The following is a 16,430-nucleotide window of genomic DNA, read 5'->3' as shown; positions in this document are numbered from 1 at the left end:
TAAGATTTAGAAATAAGATTGAATAGGCAAAGCAGAACTTAGTTGGCTGTGGGAATTTTAATAAGTATTGGAGTTATATAAAATACAATGTCTGAAACTGGTCTTTGAAGCCGCCACTTTTCCAACATACTGTACTTTTGTATTTTGTAGTGCCTCCACTTCTCATTCAGAGAATTCAGTGCATACAAAATCAGCTTCTGTTGTGTCATCAGATTCCATTTCAACTTCTGCTGACAACTTTTCTCCTGATTTGAGGGTATGTATACTATTTTAAAATTAAGTACTTTCTGTTAGATATTTGTGGCTAACACTATCAGTATAACTAATTTAGCAGGAGATACTGATGGAGTATTCTCATAGACCCTGGTTTACAAAATATCACAGAATAGGCCAGCAAATTTGGAATGCTTACTTATTTGTAAAAGAAAAATGTGTAATTCATATCTGAGGTTGATCACCTCTAAGTTCTTTGCCAAAAGATGATTAATGAATTTTTTGTGGTATAAAAGATTTTTATGATTATTCTCATAATAGTAACCAATAATAGCTAACATTTATTGAATACATACTGTGTGCCAAGCATTGTTCTAAGTGCTATACATGAATTATCTCTTGTAAAACATTCACCAATTCTATCACCAGTCTATGGATGATAATAACTTGTAGAGATTAAGTAATGTGTCCAAGATCTCATAGCTAATAAATTCTGTTGCCGGTGTTCCAGCCCATGCAGTCCAGTTCGGGAGCTAAGTCACTTAAACACTGTGTGATAGTTCCTACACATCTCATTATAGTTTGTAAGTATTCCTCTATTTATTAAAGGTCTTGTTTCTATGAAATTAACCACATTAGCGATATCCTGTAGCACTCTGTACATTTCTGGATTCATCTACTTTTCTATAACTGCTTGTCTATGAATGATTGAAAAAATGAATTATATGTGTAGTGCTAACCCTTTAACCTTACTTCATAACTTTTTTTTTTCCCTAAAAAACACAAAACAATAAACATTTATTTCTCATGGTTCTGGAAGCTGGGAAGTCCAAGATCAAGGTGCTGGTAAACCCATTATCTGATGAGGGTATGTCGTCTTGTATCCTCATATGATGGATAGCATGTCAGAATCTTTTTTTTTTTTTAATTTTTATTATTATACTTTATGTTCTAGGGTACATGTGCACAATGTGCAGGTTATTCCAAACAAGTGGCTGCTTTCTTACTGGTTACACTTACACAATTTTAGCTACAACATTGTTTTCCTTAAGGAAGTCATTTGCTGTTGAGCATATGTTGAGGATACTTATATCATTTTCATCCATTTCCCAGAATTCAACAAGAAGACAACATCTGTAAAAATCTTCTGCATATTTGTCATTACCTTTTGTGAAATTTCATAAAATATTAGATTGGGAGTAGCATGATTTTAAACATCACTAAAAATTAGAAAGGCTTATCTTCGTAATCTGGATATATCTTGTGCTAATTATGAAAACGTCATGCTATCATTAGCTGTTATCTTCATACAAAGGGCAGGGTTCATTGTTAATAAGAATGGTTATAAATCCGTTGTTGCTTCTCAAGTTGTTACTATTTTAAAATATATGTATCTAACGTTTGTTTATTCATTACATTAATAAAAATCCACTAAGGGCTGATAGACTTCTTAATAATTTTGAAATGTCTTGGCCTACTTCTGGTCACATTTCATTAGTTAGAAGCATCTTTGAATAACAACTAACCTCATATTGTCACTGATAAAGAACTCATACGAGGAATGAAGGAATGTCACTTTGGCTACTTGCTTATGCCTATGTTCTACCTGCTGTTTCTTGTCTGAGACGTTTTAAACCATTTGTGTGTACTTGTGAGTATTAGTTTAAACTACTTGACATACATGTGAAGTGCAGTACACTGCAGGATGCTGAAAATGGATAGATGAAGGAGGATTCTCCACTGTCAACTTCTCTCTGCATGTAGACCTCCATCATTTCCTCAGGACAACATGAATATCATAAATAGTGAATGACTGGCTTATATTTGGACAGAATGAGGGCCATAGTGCATAATGTTAATCTCTATATAAAATATTTTAAGGTTTTCTAATTTTTCTTAAACTTTTAATTTTAGAACAGTTTTAGAGTCATAGAAAAATTGCAAAGATAATACAGAGTTCCCATCTACTTTGCATCCAGTTCCACCCATTATAACATATTAGTAAGCTACATTTGTTCCACATAATGAACCAATATTGATATGTTATTATTAAAGTCCACACTTTATTCAAATATCCTTAGTTTTTACCTAATGTTCTTTTTGTTCTAGGATCCTACCCATGCAGGATGCCACATTACATTTAGTAGTTATGTCGTCTTAGGTTTCTCTTGGCTGGGACAGTTTCTTAGACTTTTCTTGTTTTTGATGACTGTATCAGACTGTATCTTGTTTTTGATGACTTGATGGTATTTTATAGACCATATGACATTTTACTCATTATTCAACTGGGGTTATGTGTCTTGAGGAGGAAGGTCACAGAGGTAAAGTGCCATTTCATCACATTTTATTAAGGGTATGTACTATCAACATGACATCACTGCTGATGTTAACCTTGATCACTTGGTTGAGGCAGTGTTAGGTTTTTTCACTGTAATTATTCCCTGAGCCCCTCCCCTACCCACATACTGTACTTTTCGGAAAGAAGTTGTTATGCACAGCCCACACTTAAGGAGTAGGGGGTTATACTCTACCTCCTAGAGGGTGGAACATCTAACAGCATTTTTTTGAATTCTGCATGGGAGAATTGTTTCTACCATTTATTGATTTGTTTAATCTTTTATTTATCTTATGGATTCATGGATATTTATTTTATACTTTTTGTTACAATCCAGAACAACTTTATTGATTCCAGCTTCAAATCGAGAGTTCTTTCAGTCAGATCTTTTGTTCCTTTGCCATACTCTCATCATTGTGTTTTTGAACCCTTGCTTATTTTCTGGCCTGACAAGATGCTCCAGACTCATAATATATATTTCCTCTCTCAGTTCTAGAATCATCATCCAGTTTTCATAGGAGCCCTGGTTCCTTTTTTTGGAAAACAATATCTAGCCATTAGGTGTGTTTAGTTGTGATTTTTTTTACAAAAGAAAAAGTAACAAAGCCTTTTTCTTCTGAGGCAAAAGGTCATTTTGCACATGTACAATTTTGAGATAATACAATGGGTAGGGTGATTATAAATGCACATTTGTCTGGAATAGACCTCTTTATGCCTGTTGTCACTTCAGGTTTAACGTTGGACGTAAGTGTCCTGAATTACATGACTACCTTAGCACTAGGTTACAAAGGGAGTCTGTCAAATTTATACATCAGCTGTGTTTGCAGAGTTCAAATGTATCCCCGTTAGTGCCTTATAATTTAGGATCTTTCACAATTTAGGAAGACCCTCACATTATTTTTATTTGCTGAATAAGCAGATAGCTGTTAGATTAAGGAGAATATGGTTTTAGGCAACAAAGGTTAACTGTTCTTTCCCTAGGAGAGTGCCTAAAGGGGCAGAGAAAAAAGGAAAAGTACTATGTTGTTAAGCTACATGTTACCCATTTTTCTCATTTTTAAAGGTATCTTTAGTTGTTAAATATATCTTTACTTGAATTATAGTCTTCACTTGCTGGAGGGAGATGAATGAGTAACATTAAATTAAATGTTAGTATCGTTTAAAAAATCCAGCCTGATTTCAAATGTATATGTGGATTTCTCTTGCGGGGAAGGTTGGGGTGGGAGAAGGGATGTGCTTCTGATAATTAAAAAAATGTCTAGCCTGCTACTGTGGTAGATATTCATACATGACTCATCTCTTTTAACTTTCTCAACAATCCTGTGATCCAGTTGTTATTATTCCCATTTGACAAATGAAGAACCTGACAGTCAGAAAGGGTGAATGAAATCATGTGCTTAGCGGCACAGTTGGCTGTTGCCCTTATTTTGTCTCACGTCATTCATACTCTTGTAGGATACATTACTGGGAGAGACTCCTCCCACAATTTTGCTGCTAAGCTTTTTTAAATGCTAAATGAAATTTTCTTGATTAAAAAGGAATATCTTTTATACATTTTGGGGGATGAAAATAGTGGTTTCAATATTACTTTCTTAATAAATATTTGAGAAATGCTTTTCTAAGTAACCAGAAAAGGAGAGTTTTATAACAAAATTTGATTTCCTTTTTCAATTTTTTAAATTGACGATGATTGCTTTTCATGTGTATACCTTTAGCAACCATAAAGTGGTAGTGTTTTAATTACAGGCAAAACTAACTGCAGACAGTGATGTGTTGCATTTTGACTGACTATGGTTTGGCTCTTTATATGTATGATGAAGGGTTTGGTGTAGCGTTATTGAAAATTATCATTCACAGATGATTTGAAGTTGGTTAACCTCTAGGCTTCCAGTTCTTCACACAGCCTCATTGCTTATTTGTGTCCTGAGCCTTCACATTTTATAAGCTCCTTTAGTAACAGCTTTTAAATAGAAAGTGTAGAGAACATAATACATTGAAAAGCTAATCCAGTTTCATTAAAAAGATTAAATTGTGTAGGTTTTTTGCTATAGGTACTGTATGATGGCACTTTCCTGAAAGGATAGTGCCTTAGTAGATTAACAGCTAAATATGAAAGCTTTTTCTATTAAGAATTTTGTATTCAAACAAGATTTGTTGCCTCTGCATTAGTAAAGCAGAATGGAAAATGGGCTGGGGATGGAACTAGTGTAGATATATGTTGAACTTTGATTTTTCAAGTGGAATTCTATTTGTATTACTTTTTTGCCTTGTTATCCTTGTTTTTATGGAAAAAGTCTTATAGAGATGTAATCCGGTAGATGTATTTCGGAAAAATTGGGCACAAATCCAGGCTTTGTAAATGGAATTATGCTTTTCTGGTGACATAATTGTAGTGTTTTCTCTTTGCTTCAGTTGTTCTCCCTCTGGAAGTAAAACTTATTTAATTTCAGTTTTAAAACTTAAAAATGTAGTATTCTTTTATGTAGAATTTTAAGTAATGCATTTTAAAGAAATAACTCATTTGCAATTTTTAAAATTAGGCTTGTTTTTACTAGAACGTATTTCTGAAGCTGGCCACTTAGTAGAATTAAGAACCCAGGGAACTTATGTCGGGTTGTTTATTTGCTCACTGGAGAATAAATCCCATAAAATATAGGATTTTAAAATTCAAATGCATAGCTTCACTTATTTGTAAGTTATAATTTTTATAGCGCTGGGTTTTAATTAAAGTATGTGCCTCAAATGGTGGTTATTGAAAGATAAAAGTCAAGCTATGTAATAGTTCCTTTCCTTTGTGAAGCCTGTGGTTTTATACCAATGTTTGTCAACAATTCAGAATTAAATATTAAATAGAATTATGTCTTTTATGTCTTTGTTTTAGATATCTTATGTACATGTATATGATAAAGGATATATTTTGTTCATAACCATCTGTCTTGTCTTGAAGTATGTAATAGCTTAAATCAGGCAAATGTGTCTATATCTTCAAAATTTATGTTATGCATATTTCCTTTACAAACTAAAGGCCAGAAATAATTGGATTTTTTTTTTTTTTCAAGAGGGAGTCTCACTCTGTCCCCTAGGCTGGAGTGCACTGGTGCTGTCTCAGCTCACTTGCAACCTCTGCCTCCCAGGTTCAAGTGATTCTCCTGCCCTAGCCTCCCCAGTAGTTGGGATTACAGGTGCTTGCCACCATGCCTGGCTAATTTTTTGTATTTTTAGTAGAGATGGGGTTTCACCGTGTTAGCCAGGATGTCGATCTTCTGATCTCGTGATCCACCCACCTCGGCCTCCCAAAGTGCTGGGATTACAGGCGTGAGCCACTGCACCCGGCCAATTGAATTATTTTTCAGTTAGACTATGTCCGTGAATGTGATATTAACATGTACTGAAAATATGCAGATCTATTTAGAATGAGTTAAGGTGTCTCATAGAGCATATGTTAGATAGTAAATAGTGTCTATCACATAATGATTATTTTAATAGAGAAGAAATGATTGTTAGCATTTATTTATGATTAACATCACGACCTCCCTTACCAACAATATCAACTCTTAAGAATCTAGGAATTGAAAAAATCAACCTTAGCCAGATAAAGGATATCCATCAGAACTCTACAATAAGCCTCATACTTAATAATGAAATACTAGAAATATGTTCATTAAGCTTAGAAACAAGATGATTACTATCGCCACTTTTATTCAGCATTATGCTGGAAATCCTAGCCAGTAAAATAAGAAAAGAAAAATAATAAATGATACAAGAAATGAAAGGAATAAACAAAACTTTCATTATTTGTAGAGGATTGTCTGTATGGGAAATCTGAGAAAATCTATATACAAACTACCAGAACTAATTATATAGCTTACCACTGTTGCCGGATATAAAATAACATAAAAAGATCATGCTTCTGTACATTAGCAAAAATGTTTAGAAAATGTGATTTAAAGAAGATCCCAGTTACAACAGCAACAAAAGTATTTAGGAATAAGTTAAAATGAGATATGGAAGAACTAGATGAAGAAAGTTATAAAACTTTATTAAGGAAGCTAAAAGAATATTCAAATAATAGGATGAGTAAATTCAGTAGTCTGGAGATGCAAAATATTTTCAAATATATCTGTTAATTGAATATAATTTCAAAAAAATTCAAAAGTTTGTTTTGCAGAACTTGGCAAAGTTTTAGCTGACTCTAAAATTTATGCCAGGGTAAAAGGTCACGATTAACCCAGAGGAAAAATAAAGTGGGGAGATTCACCCAATCAGGCATAAAGCTAAAGTAAATCAGAATAGGAATAAAGCAGTCAAGTTTAGGAACAGACTGATGTCTGTAGGAACTCTGTATATGACAGATGTAGTATAACAAATCAGTGGGAGAAAGAATGAACTATTTGGTAATCAATGCTAGGTTGGCCATGTTTAAAAACAGAAGAGGCTGAATTTCTAACTCATGCACACCAACTGGATTCACTAGATTGAAAACCTAAAACTGAAAATAAAAACTTTAAAATTCTAGAAGAAAATATATGACAGTATCGTTATGATTTATGATATCAGGAAGAATATTTAAAGTAAGACTCTAAAGTATTAACTTTTAAAGAAAAGCTTGTTATTTTTATTGTGCTAAAATTTACTAACTTTAGTGACAAATTCCGTATGTGAAGATTATGAAAAGACAAATCACATTTTGGGATAGTAGACTTGCAAAGAGTATGTGTAACTGATAAAAGATTAGTACCCAAATATGCAAAGAGCATCTACAAATTAATAAGAGAAAATGCAATCCAACAGAAAGTTGAGAAAGTCTATGAACAAGAAATTCAAGGAAAAATATGTACATAATGTTTAACCAATATATTTTAAAATGTTAAACCTCACTATAATCAGGGAATCAGGGATATGTCATTTTTAAAGCAACTGAAAAAACCTGTTTCACATTCATCATATCAAAACAATTAACAAGTCTGATAATACCAAGGATTGTTTGAAAAGTGGGGCAGTGGGAATTCTCATACAGTGCTGAAACAGCCACAGTAGAGAGAAATATAGCAATATCTACAAATGCTCATTCTTCTTAGCAGTTCCAGTTTTACTAATGTAAAAAGTCCCACATTTATTCCAGGAGACTGGAATAAAGATCTTACTTATACATTATTTGTGTGCATGATAAATGTACATTATTTGATAATAAATTGTGGTATATTCTATGATAGAAGGTATCTAGCTGAGTAAATTTTAATACACAAAACATACTGTATATTGATTATAGACATATATGCAGTTGAGAAAATACAAGCTCCTCCTAAAACACACGAGTAATGGGTATCAAGTATCTTACAGTTTCCCTCTTGCTTCACCACATCACCAAAGGCCTGTTTACCTCAGTTCTTTTTACCTAGTACCTTGTACATGTCTGACTTACAAAAAAATTACAAGGTACACTAAAAGGCAAAATTTATATATAAGAATTATAGCTTTCTATTATAAAGTAATATAAGAGAAAGAAAAATTCTATAATAACAATTAAAAATGTAAAATATCTAGGAATAAACAAATATGCACAAACTATGTGAAGAAACTTTAAAACTGCTGAGTGGTAAAGATGAATACTTAAATAGAAAGACATACCTTGATTCGAACAGAAAAGCTCAGTATTTTTAAATTTTAATTTTTGCTTATTCTATAAATAATATAGTTAAAATTTGACAAGATAATCCTCAAGTTTGTAATGACAAGTCTAGAAACAATATAAATGCCTTTCAGTGGGGAGGATGATTTTAAGATTATTTATATGTTTACTATTGAGTATGTGCAGTCTGAAATGAATGGTGGATCTCCATTTGTTTTTCAAGATAGATTAAAAATCCAAGGACAGAAGAACATTGTGAATAATAATCTCCCATTTGTTGGCGATAGTAGGTGGAGTGATAGAAGAGGCTGTGGGTACATAAAGAGGTGATACTAGTTAAGCACAGGTAGAATGGAAAGAATGAAGACATGTTTGGAGGCTATGTGAATAATTCCAAGTAAAAGTTGCTAAAGGACATGTACTAGGATAATGACATAATGCTTGGTATAAAACAAATCTGAAAAAATTATAAGTGAGTGTAATGTACACAAAGCTACCTGAACATTGCAGATTATGGGGAGAGAGGAGTCAAAGATAATGATTCCAGGTTTCAGATCTGGTGACAATATGTGGTTCCTTTCTCATCTGCCCTCCCCTCCTCTGTGTACTTTGCTGTTCCTTCTTTTATAAGTGGGGTAATGCTAAAGTTTTCTTTATCCGTTGTTTTCCCCACTCTCTTTCTTCCACATTCTCTTTCTTCTTTGTGGTTTCAGCTGTCATCTCTTTTTGGATGACTTCCACATTTTTACCTCTTGTTCTGATCTCTTTCTCAGCCTGTGGTCCTTCATATCCCTTGCTTGCTTGGGATGTTATGTTATGATCATGGTCTTAGTGTAATCAGACATCTGTTCAATTCCGGCCGCTGTTGGGAGATATATGTCATCTTGGAAAAGTTCCTTAACTTCTATAAGGGTCAATTACCCCATTTATAAATGAGCATTATAACCTTTCAAGAGTGTTAATGGCACTGAATGAATAATGATCTTCTAAAAACAGTACATAAACTGGGCTCATTCTCCTTGGTATGAAGTGAAATGAAAGAAATTTAGATAATATATCTATCTACCTATCTTCTGTTTTTCTTGTTTTGGGCAGATAATCTATTATAAGCCATCATTTATTGGAAAGGACTGTCTGAAGTATAGCTCAGAAGGACATCAGAAGGTGTGGGGCTAGTCCTTATGGATGGAAAAGTGGGGCTACATTAGTGGTGTGGGAAATGAAAGGAAGAGACATGACAAAATGTAGAAATAGATTAAATACGAGAGTCAAGGAAGCATTAAATTATGACTTAGCTGATGTATAGAATAATGTGTTACCCTTTAGAGATACAGGAAGTTTTTACAGAAAAGTTAAGGAATTGACATTCCGTTGAATGTACCTTGTGTGGTGCATTTGTTACAACTGATGAAACGATACTGATACATTTTTATATTAATACTAAAATACATAGTTTGCATTAGGGTTCATACTTTGTGGTGTGTATTCTATGGGTTTTGACAAAAGTATGATGGCATATATTCATTGTTACTGTATCATGTAGAATAGTTTCAGTGCCCTAAAAATCCCATTTGCATCACCTCTTTCATTTTCCCCTCTCCCTGAACATCAGGCAATCACTAATCTTTTTCTTTGTCCACATTTTTGCCTTTTCCAGAATGTCATGTAGTTGGAATCATCTAGTGTGCAGTCTTTTCAGAGTGGCTTCTTTCACTTAGTAATATCCTTTTAAGATTCCTCAAGTCTTTCCATGGCTTGATAGCTAATTTCTTTTTATTACTGAATGATACTCCTATGCATGATGTACCACATTTTGTTTATCCATTCACCTACTGAAGGTCAGATTGCTTCTAAGTTTTCACAGTTATGAAAACTTTTATTTTAAGATTAAAATCTGAAAGTTTTTATTGATATTAGGCATTCGTTTCTTAGGGCTGCTATAATAACAGAGTACCACAAACTAGGTGGCTTAAAACAACAGAAATTTATTCTTTCATGGTTCTGGAGCCTAGGTATCAGAAATGAAGATGTTAGCAGGGTTGGCTCCTGCCAACCAAGAGAGCTTTGAGGGAGATTCTATTCCAAACCTTTCTCATAGCTGCTCATGAGGGTTAGCCATCTTTGATGTTCCTTGGATTGTAAATGCATCAGTCCAGTCTCTGCTTCCCTCTTCACAGGGCATTCTCCCTGTTTCTTCACATTGCTGTCTTCTTGTGAGGATACCAGTCATATTGAATTAGGGGCCCACCCTACACCAGTTTGACCTCATCTTAACTAATTATATCTGCAACAACCCTGTTTCCAAATTAGGTCACATTCTAAGGCACTGGTGGTTAGACTTCAACAACATTATTTATTGGAGGGCACAGTTCAACCCGTAGCATGAAGTGATGCTTTCTAGGCCATTCTTCTTTAGATAGTCATCGTTTTGGTTGTTGAATTATGGATGGTGATGTAACGTTTTCCAGCTTTGACTAGTTGTGGTTTCAGCTGAAAAACCAAAGTGTCCTTGACTGTGTTATTAAAAAAAAAGGGGGGGGGGTTCCCTATGCTTGATCTTGGATGTACTTTCAAATGTGTAACCAGTAAGATCTATCCCAGATGCCAGTCTGTGGCTTTACCTTGTTAGAATTTTTGTTTGCATGGTTCATTTGCCTACTTTTGTGGTTTGTCAGTCAAGTTGTAGAAAACATAGAATAAAGTATAATTGATATAAACAGTTTTCTTTAGAAGGATTATCCAACAAAAAATAAGTTACTAAGAAAATCCTTTTCCTCTCTTCTGGGTTTTAGTACAGTATGTAAAAAAGACTGTGGAGGATAGTTTATAACTGTATAGACTCATTTTTCCCTTTCAGGTGGTGATTATTTAGTGTTTTGCAGATTTCAGACAAATTCTTTCCTGTTTTTCTACCATCTAACCACTCTTAAACTTGCCAACTTCTAGATCCAGTTTATAGTAATTTCCTAATTGTGTGTGTGTAAGAGAGTGTATTTTTGTGTTTGTGTGCCTCTGTGTGTGAGAAAGAGAGGGAGAGAAGAGAAAGGGAGGGAGTGAAAAAAGAAGTTAAAGTTACATGGAAAATTACTGGACAATTTGAAAATAATTTGATAAAGTGGGCATGGAAGAAAATCAGAGCTGGGAAGGGAGGGATACCAAACTGATTATGTAGTAGGAATAAAAAAAGAATTATAAATTTTAGTCTTGTGTCTTTTGTTTTCAAGTAAGAGTTTTAATAAGATTATCAGACTTTTCTTCTTGATAATAAAATGATTGAATATTGTATTAAATGCTATCAAATAGCACATTTTATGGAATCTTACCTATTGATGTGGCCAGAGCTCCAGACACAGGCAGGGTTCTGATGCATCTGATAGAAAGCAGGTTGGCTAGCCAGTTAGTAACATTATTTTGACCCAATAAGAGAAAGTGCTTAAAGTATTCTAGAGGATTTCTCCAGTAGCGAATTTTCTTCCCTCATATCTGAGGGTTATGTAACTTATTCTCCACTAAAGATATTTACATGTGAAGGCAGAAAAACCTAATGTATTCTCCACTAAAGATATTTACATGTGAAGGCAGAAAAACCTAATGGACCAGACTGGCTTTGCTCTCTTCGTTCCTAACCCCCATTTTAACAAGATACGTTCCTGGTGTTTTTGAGTTGCCTCTCTTGTTTTGACCTCACTTCATTTATTCATTGAATCTGCTTTCTCTCTTCTTCCATTGCTGACATATCTGAGTTGCAGTTCCTGTCAAGTAAAAATCATCAAGTATTATTCATATAATTATTTCTATTTTTTTATAAGCCTAGGGTCAGATTTGATCAGTTTTCCAATGTATCATATTTCTCTTTATTTCTGTTACCATAGACTAATCCAGGATTCTGTTTCCTTTCGTAGATTATCATCATTTCATCTTCATCCTTTTCGGTTCCGTTCCTTCCTTGACCATGCCATCTGCCCCTATCAAAGGCCTACAGTGATTTTTTTTTTTTTTTTTTTTTACATGACTGGTCAAGTTTAAAGTCCTTGACTTCTCCCCAGTATTTTATTATAAAAATTTCTGAACACAAAATAAAGTTTACAAAGGACCCAGCTGTATCCACCATCAGAATTCTGCTATTAACATTTTACCCTATTTCCTTGTTTTTATCTGACATCCATCATCTGTGTATCCCTCCATCCATCTATTCATCTAACTTACTTTTTGATGCATTTCAAAGTAAATTGCAGACATCAGTACTTTTCCAACTAAACATGTCAGCATGCAAATAAATATATGTGGTTTTTCTTTTGATATAAAATTTATACCTATTGAAATACAGAAATCTTAAGTGTACATTCTGTGAGTTTAGAAAAATGCATACACCTGTACAACCCAAATCCCTGTCAAGATGTAGAACTTGTCACCCCAAATACTTTCATCATGCCCCTTTTCAGTCCACACTCTCATTCTCATCCCCATAGCAACAACTGTTTTGAATTTTTTCATACTGGAGTCTGTTGCAGAATTTCATGTAAATGGACCCATATGATATGGACTCTCTTGCTGAAGGCATCTTTGAAACCCTTTACTAGGATACCCTAAACTTTTACTCCATTTTTATTTCTCAAGCCATCTCCTTTATTCTCTCAGGTAGACATTATTCTGTTAATTTTCCTAAGTTGTGTCAGACTCTTTGGAATATTGCAGCTATCTTCAGTCCTCATAAGAAATGAAAGGGAAAAGATTTGCTGCTTTCCTTAGAACCGTTAGATGCTTACTGTTCTGTAGCTAAATCTAGAATGTAGTAGTTAGGAGTCAGGGAGAGATTGACTTATGGTTCCCTATATGACATGCTTTCTCAAATATTAATCCCTTTGATGAGTATTAGAGAAAGTGTGTCATACAGGGAATCTCTAGAGCAGAGAAAAAAGCATCATGTGAATAGGCCATTTTGGTAAAAGACAGTGAAAACTTCTGTTGATGCTTCTATTATGTGAATAATAAGTACAGATTTTCCTCGACCTGTGATGGAGTGACATCCAGATAAACCCGTTGTAAGTTGAAAATACCATAACTTGAACCATTGTAAGCCAGGGACTGTCTCTATTTTTTGTTGTTGTTGTTTTTTTCATTTTCACGGTGTTTTGCAAATCTCTTTATGGTGCAGTTATCTTGATTTCATAGTTGCTAACTTTTAAGGTGGGTATTAATATCATGTTAATAATAAGAATGGTGAAACTAAGACTAAGAGGTCAGTACGGTGGTAGTGAATGTGGAGTTTTTTTAGGAGTTCTTAGGATATGAAACGTAAGGTTTTGCGGTACACCACAAATCCCTTGTATATTTTAATTCTGATTTTCCCTTTTTAGCTGAATTATAGTTTAAGGTATTTTTTTCTTTTTTTTTTCTCTAAAAGGTATTTCTGGGTTGTATTTTCTGAGACCTGGCTATCTGAGAATGACATCCTGCTGCCATTAAACACTTTATGGGAGCATATTCCTTCACAGCTTTGATGACATTTTGTTATTGTCTTGTAGAATATGGTATTATAGATAACCTTGAAGCTAACTTGATTTTGCTTTCTTCAAAGGTAATTTTTTTTTGCCTATATTCTTATAGTTTATATTTTAATTCTTTTAGTTCAAAAAAATTTGCCAGGGTGCAACTAGATGTGTCTCTGTTCATTGATTTTGGGTGGAACATGGTAAATTCTTCTGATCAACATCAATTATGTATTGGACTTTTTGCTCCTATTGATTTTTTTTTTCATTTAGAAAATGCGATTATTTTCTTGATTATTTTCCATGATGATGTTATCTTTGTTTTTTTCCTTCAAATTCTTACAGCACTTTTCAAGTTTGCCCTCAACATTAACTCTGTTTTCTGAATAACCAATGCAATTTGTTACTAACTCCATACAGATTTTATTTCTGCTATTACATTTTTAAATGTCCTTGCAGTCATTTTCACTCATTTCTCTTGTTTCCTTGTGTCTCTCTCCTTATGGCTTTCTGTTTCTACTCTATTTCTTTTTTTCTTTTTTCTTTTTTGTTTTTTTAGAGCAGGGTCTCACTCCCATTGCCCAGGCTGGAATGCAGTGGAGTGCATCATGGCTCACTGGAGCCTTGACTTTCGGGGCTCAGGGTAATCCTCTCACCACAGCCTCCCGAGTAGCTGAGACTATAGACCCGTGATGCCATGCCTGCCCAGCTAATTTTTTTGCATTTTTAGTAGAGACAGGGTTTTGCCATGTTGTCCAGGCTGGTCTTGAATTCCTGGTTTCAAGCAGTCCACCCACCTCGGCCTCCTCGAGTGCTGGGAGCATAGGCACGAGCCACTGTGCCTGGCCTTCTCTTTCTGTTTATTAGAAAATACGACTTATTTCCTTTTGAGTGTGCAAAGTACCTTATACTTGTTTTTACAAATGCCTATAGAAAATTGTTTTCAGAAGACTGCTTTTTTTTCTTTTTTAAAGTTTCGGGTTGATACTCTCTTTTCTTTGTCTTTTTTTTTTTTTTTTCTAGGCCTTTTTTTCCCCTAGTCTCTTTTCTCTTGCTTGCTTAAGTATAGATTTGTCTAGAATCAGTGTTTGTCAACAAACACAGGATCTAGATTGCCCCATCCCTGTTCTGTTCACTTGAGTGCTAGTTGGAGTTCCTTTTCCTATCTCCAGTGTAGAATTAGTTGTTTATATACAACCTTTACATATGCCTATTGTTAAAAGTCTGTCATCTAGAGCAGCTCTGCTGGACAAAGATAGGATCTTGTATTGCTTCTTTTCATTGCCTCGCTCTTTGACATTCTGGTCAGAGAGAATATAAGAAAGCCTATGTGTGGTTCTCAAAGTGTGCTACTTGCAGGAGTTTTCCTGTCTCTTTTCTCACTTTATAAAATTTTATGAGGATTGTATCTCCCATGTTTCTGTGTGCCTTTGCCAGAACTACCCTCCTCTCTTCTATACGTAACATAAATATTTTCCGGGGTTGCTGGTCCTTTCTGAATGTAGAAATGTAGAGAAAGAGGAAGTGATGTGGAACAGTGCTGTCGCAGCCACAAGAAGGTATACATGTGCAATATGGGAACTACTGCCCAGCATTATAAGTGACATAAACGTTGTATTTCTGAGTGAGGTGGTAGACCAGGAGAAGAATAAAGCATTTTCCTTTCTATAATCTTTCAAATGGTTGATTTTTTTCAGTATACTCTGATATTTGTTTTGTATCTTTGGGTCTAATTTTGTTGCTTTCATAATTAGTAGAATTATTAGCAGATTCTGACAATCAGTTGTTTGAACTTCTATTATTATTAATGATGGACAACACTTATTACATACATCTTATGTGTTAACACTGATATAAGTGCTTTAAATGTATTAACTCAGTTAATTTTCATAACAACCTGTGTGTGGTACTATTGTTATCACTTTATAGATGGGGAAAATGAGGCATAGAGAAATTGAAAATGTTGTCTAAGAGTACCAAGTTAGTATGTGGTGCAGTCAGGATGTGAACCAAAGTCTATATTTTTGTATATGGCCAGTTTTTGCCTTTTTAACCGCATCATCATAGGCCAGTCCTCCTTTCCTCTCTTCTTTCCTTCTTCTTTTCTTTTATGACTACATAAGATTATTTAGGGACTGGCAACTAGATAGCATTTTTAAAAGATAACCTTTAAAGATGACTTTTCTGAAGTTTAGATGTGGCACATAAAAATATATATGTATGTATATACTATTTCTTTAGGTATTGCATTAAAGTTACTTTATGAAACAAATTGTTGAACTTTCAAAGAATGAATTTGTTTAGATTGCAAATTTATTGAAAATAGGTTAATTTGTTCTTTGTAGTTCTTAGTTATTGGCCGCAGGTGAGCCAGATTGCTGAAGATGAAGGAATTAATGGGACTGGAGACAAAAATTTACTGTTTGACGGTGAAAGAGGTGGGAGGAGGTGAGGAAGGCTTTTGGTAGTTAAGGGTGGATATATTTAGCATATGACAATTTGGGTGTGTCTCTGTGTTCTCTGGGTTGTAACTCTTTAGAGAACTGTTTCTGTATCCACATTCTTGGAATATAGGGCAGCATCCTTCACAAGCTAACTACCTGGTAATATTTGTTGATTATGATTTTATTTAAACTCTTTTTCAACAAGATTATTTATCAACATCATTTCTAAATTCTCTAAACATTAAATCTACATAAGAACTTAATTTTGTCTGAGTTTAAATGTACTACGGCCCTTCAGCATTGCTTTGGAATTCATTCAA

The 16,430-nt window shown here is 34.1% G+C and overlaps 1 protein-coding gene across 8 annotated transcripts in view; it reads left to right on the top strand.

The window, feature by feature from the left end:
- MTMR2 (myotubularin related protein 2) overlaps positions 1–16,430 on the top strand; it is an 87,229-nt gene that overhangs the window by 37,776 nt on the left and 33,023 nt on the right. For 6 of the 8 annotated variants that reach the window (NM_001257894.1, XM_015115456.3, XM_077960456.1 and 3 more), the window contains 1 exon segment: positions 151–256. In NM_001257894.1, the coding sequence (NP_001244823.1) occupies positions 151–256 (106 nt within the window). 8 annotated transcript variants of the gene reach the window in all.

The sequence above is a fragment of the Macaca mulatta genome, chromosome 14, assembly GCF_049350105.2.
Source record: "Macaca mulatta isolate MMU2019108-1 chromosome 14, T2T-MMU8v2.0, whole genome shotgun sequence".
Taxonomy (NCBI): Eukaryota; Metazoa; Chordata; class Mammalia; order Primates; family Cercopithecidae; genus Macaca; species Macaca mulatta.
The sequence above is the reverse complement of the archived record's forward strand: the minus strand, read 5'-3'. Positions and strand labels throughout refer to the sequence as shown.